This window comes from Sinocyclocheilus grahami, unplaced genomic scaffold (genome assembly GCF_001515645.1).
Source record: "Sinocyclocheilus grahami isolate Dianchi unplaced genomic scaffold, SAMN03320097.WGS_v1.1 scaffold1726.1, whole genome shotgun sequence".
Taxonomy (NCBI): Eukaryota; Metazoa; Chordata; class Actinopteri; order Cypriniformes; family Cyprinidae; genus Sinocyclocheilus; species Sinocyclocheilus grahami.
Window position 1 is genome coordinate 152,282 of NW_015506905.1, and position 2,487 is coordinate 154,768.

Here is a 2,487-nt window from a genome sequence, read left to right on the forward strand (position 1 = left end):
TATTGTATGTATGGACAGGTGGATGGCTAATTTCGCTGGTACCTGAGACCAGTGACAATAAAGGGCTACAACAACAACAACAAACACACACACATTATTAATCACACAGATCTAGAAACATGACTCAAAGAAAAAATAAAACATACTACAAATACATAAAACCAATTTATACAATACAATTTAATCCTGTCAATCAAACGCAGTGCTAAAACCCAATGCCAAATCATAACTGACTGGGATTTGACATCAATCTAAACATGACAGAACAACAACAACACTCAAAATCACATGCTGCCTATTAAACACTCATGCTGTGCATCTTTTTGCACACACTCACTTACACATCGATGTTACTGCTGTTTCACTTCCTGATTTTCTAATGATCAGGATTTCACAGAACAGATGACAGCGGAGTGTAATAATCCACTATATCCATAAATAATGCAAATAACATAACACGCCCATTCATATATGTAACCGGGGCAGGAATAGTCCAATATTTAATTCCCCTGGTGATTCCCCTTTAAGTTTTCGCTATGATGCAGTTATGCGTGCTGTCTCCTTTAAGAGTTTGAGAATGAGCACAAGAGAGAAAGTGTGCGTCAGAGGGGAACAGAGATAGCGCTGATAGAAGCAGCAGTTACAAGTGAGGAGAAAACAGTTGTTAAAAATTGTTAAACGGATATAATCCAGGCTGGTTATCAGCTCGTGGAGCTGTGGTGGTTTCAGTTGTGTGACTGCACAGAGTGGATGGCTTAATTCAGTGTTTATATTAGTGTTTTGTTGCTGTACATGGGAGATCTCCGGTGGGGGAGGGGATTCAGGCCTACTTCAACGGAGATTGAGCGTAAGTTAATTTAAAATGTTTTGAAGACTGTTATAATGTAAAATAATACAGTGTAATACATGTATGGAAGGAACATGCAGTAATTGTTGTCTATTATACTGTTAAGAGGGGAGAACAATGATGTGAGATCGCACATGTGCCAGTTTCCCCGTGATTGATAATCCAGAGTCTCATATAAGAGTGAGTTTTTCATTCATTTCTCCCAAAGTGTGTTTACCTATATGGCATGAAAAGTATTGTACCCTGTATAACGTGTATACTGTTACCTTTAGTCTATTTACTGATTAATGTTTAAAAGAGGTTAAAATGTGAACTGTGTATACTGTGGGTGGTGCATTTAGGTGGCAAAATGTGCAGATTGCTCATGTATGCTCATGCTGTTGTGTTTTTTTGTTTTTGTCTGTTTTATCAGGCACAGATAGGCCACTGCCGTTGTTTTGCACACCTTTATTGGTTCTTTAACATTGGTTGCATTATTTCAAGTCAAATGGGGCTTGTGATCTTCTGTTTTGATTAGAGGTTATTACTGTAAAGAACTTATTTTTATATTTTTCATTTCTTCTGCTACCTGATTTCATTTTCTGTGCCCATTGAAGTGAGTTGGGTGTTTGTTTAATGAAGAAACTATGGAGCATTTCCTGGTCATGTCTGCAGTAAAACGTCAGATATCTCAAACTCAGTAACTTCTCATTTAATGATCTCCACATTCACTTCACCGCTCTAGACTCTGATCACTGAATGATGAAGAGAGACTCATTTAATTCTTTTTTTTCATTTTCCCACTTAAGGAGAAACATCTGAGACAAAGATAAATACTTAATTCAATTCTCAATTACATCTCATTTAAGTCTTAGAAGTTATTAAAGAGCAACTTCTGAGCAATAACATTTTATTAACTCTCACTAATGAGCTTCATAATACTCACTGCAAGAACTGAGTAGCATCATGTTGATACTTAAAACAACGTTGAATTGAACTCAAATGAGACGTGGCTGAGATTGTCAAAGTCTCTGAGGATGAATTAAGGAAGAAGCATAACTTCATTAAAGCATATAAACTCAGTGTCTCCTGAGCTGTAAGCGACAGCAGGTTCACTGAAGCGTTGATGAAGCGCTGTAGAAACGCACCGGGGCTGTTGGCCACGGAGTCAAAGTGGCAGTTCGCGAGCATTTCTGTGCTGTGCGCTGGTCTTTGGCTGGAGTTTGACGGCGATGTTGGTCACACAGTCGTAGCAGCTGATGCTGAAGCAGCCGCTGGGCCGCTGGATGTCCACCGTGATGGAGTGAGGTCCGGTTTCACTCTCAGACCGGATCTGCTCGATCTGATCCAGCAGGTAGCTGACTGTGGTGATCTCGTTCTCTGGGCTCCAGATGCTGGTGATCCGCTCCAGATGCTTCCTGATTCACAACATAACAGCGTCACACACGTGCTACGTTTATTCTATTGTTATTTATTTATTTACAGATATGGGTTGTGTTCTGTCAAGTTATTGAATTGAAGCGGAGAAGCCAAAAAGATTTTCGTTATATCTGTGTATAATGACAATAAAGACTATTCTACTATTACATTCTATCCTATCCACACTATTCTATTCTATTATATTCTATTCTATTCATTACTTTATGGATGTATGAAACATT

General features: G+C 38.7%; 1 protein-coding gene and 1 long non-coding RNA gene across 3 annotated transcripts in view; one reads left to right on the forward strand and one right to left on the reverse strand.

Annotated features, from left to right (window-relative positions):
• Positions 1-474: 474 nt before the first annotated feature.
• On the forward strand, positions 475-1,390 carry LOC107572268 (uncharacterized). Of its 2 annotated transcripts, XR_001607310.1 has the most exons (3): positions 475-847; positions 954-1,027; positions 1,260-1,390. It is a non-coding gene; the product is annotated as an uncharacterized lncRNA (long non-coding RNA). The 2 variants fall into 2 exon arrangements; XR_001607309.1 differs by having other exon boundaries at positions 954-1,390.
• Positions 1,391-1,994: 604 nt separating this feature from the next.
• The window catches only part of LOC107572267 (endoplasmic reticulum metallopeptidase 1-like), a 1,635-nt gene continuing 1,142 nt past the window's right edge, over positions 1,995-2,487 (reverse strand). The window contains exon 2 of the mRNA XM_016258690.1: positions 1,995-2,244. Within this exon, the coding sequence (XP_016114176.1) occupies positions 1,995-2,244 (250 nt within the window). The remainder of the gene's footprint in view (positions 2,245-2,487) is intronic.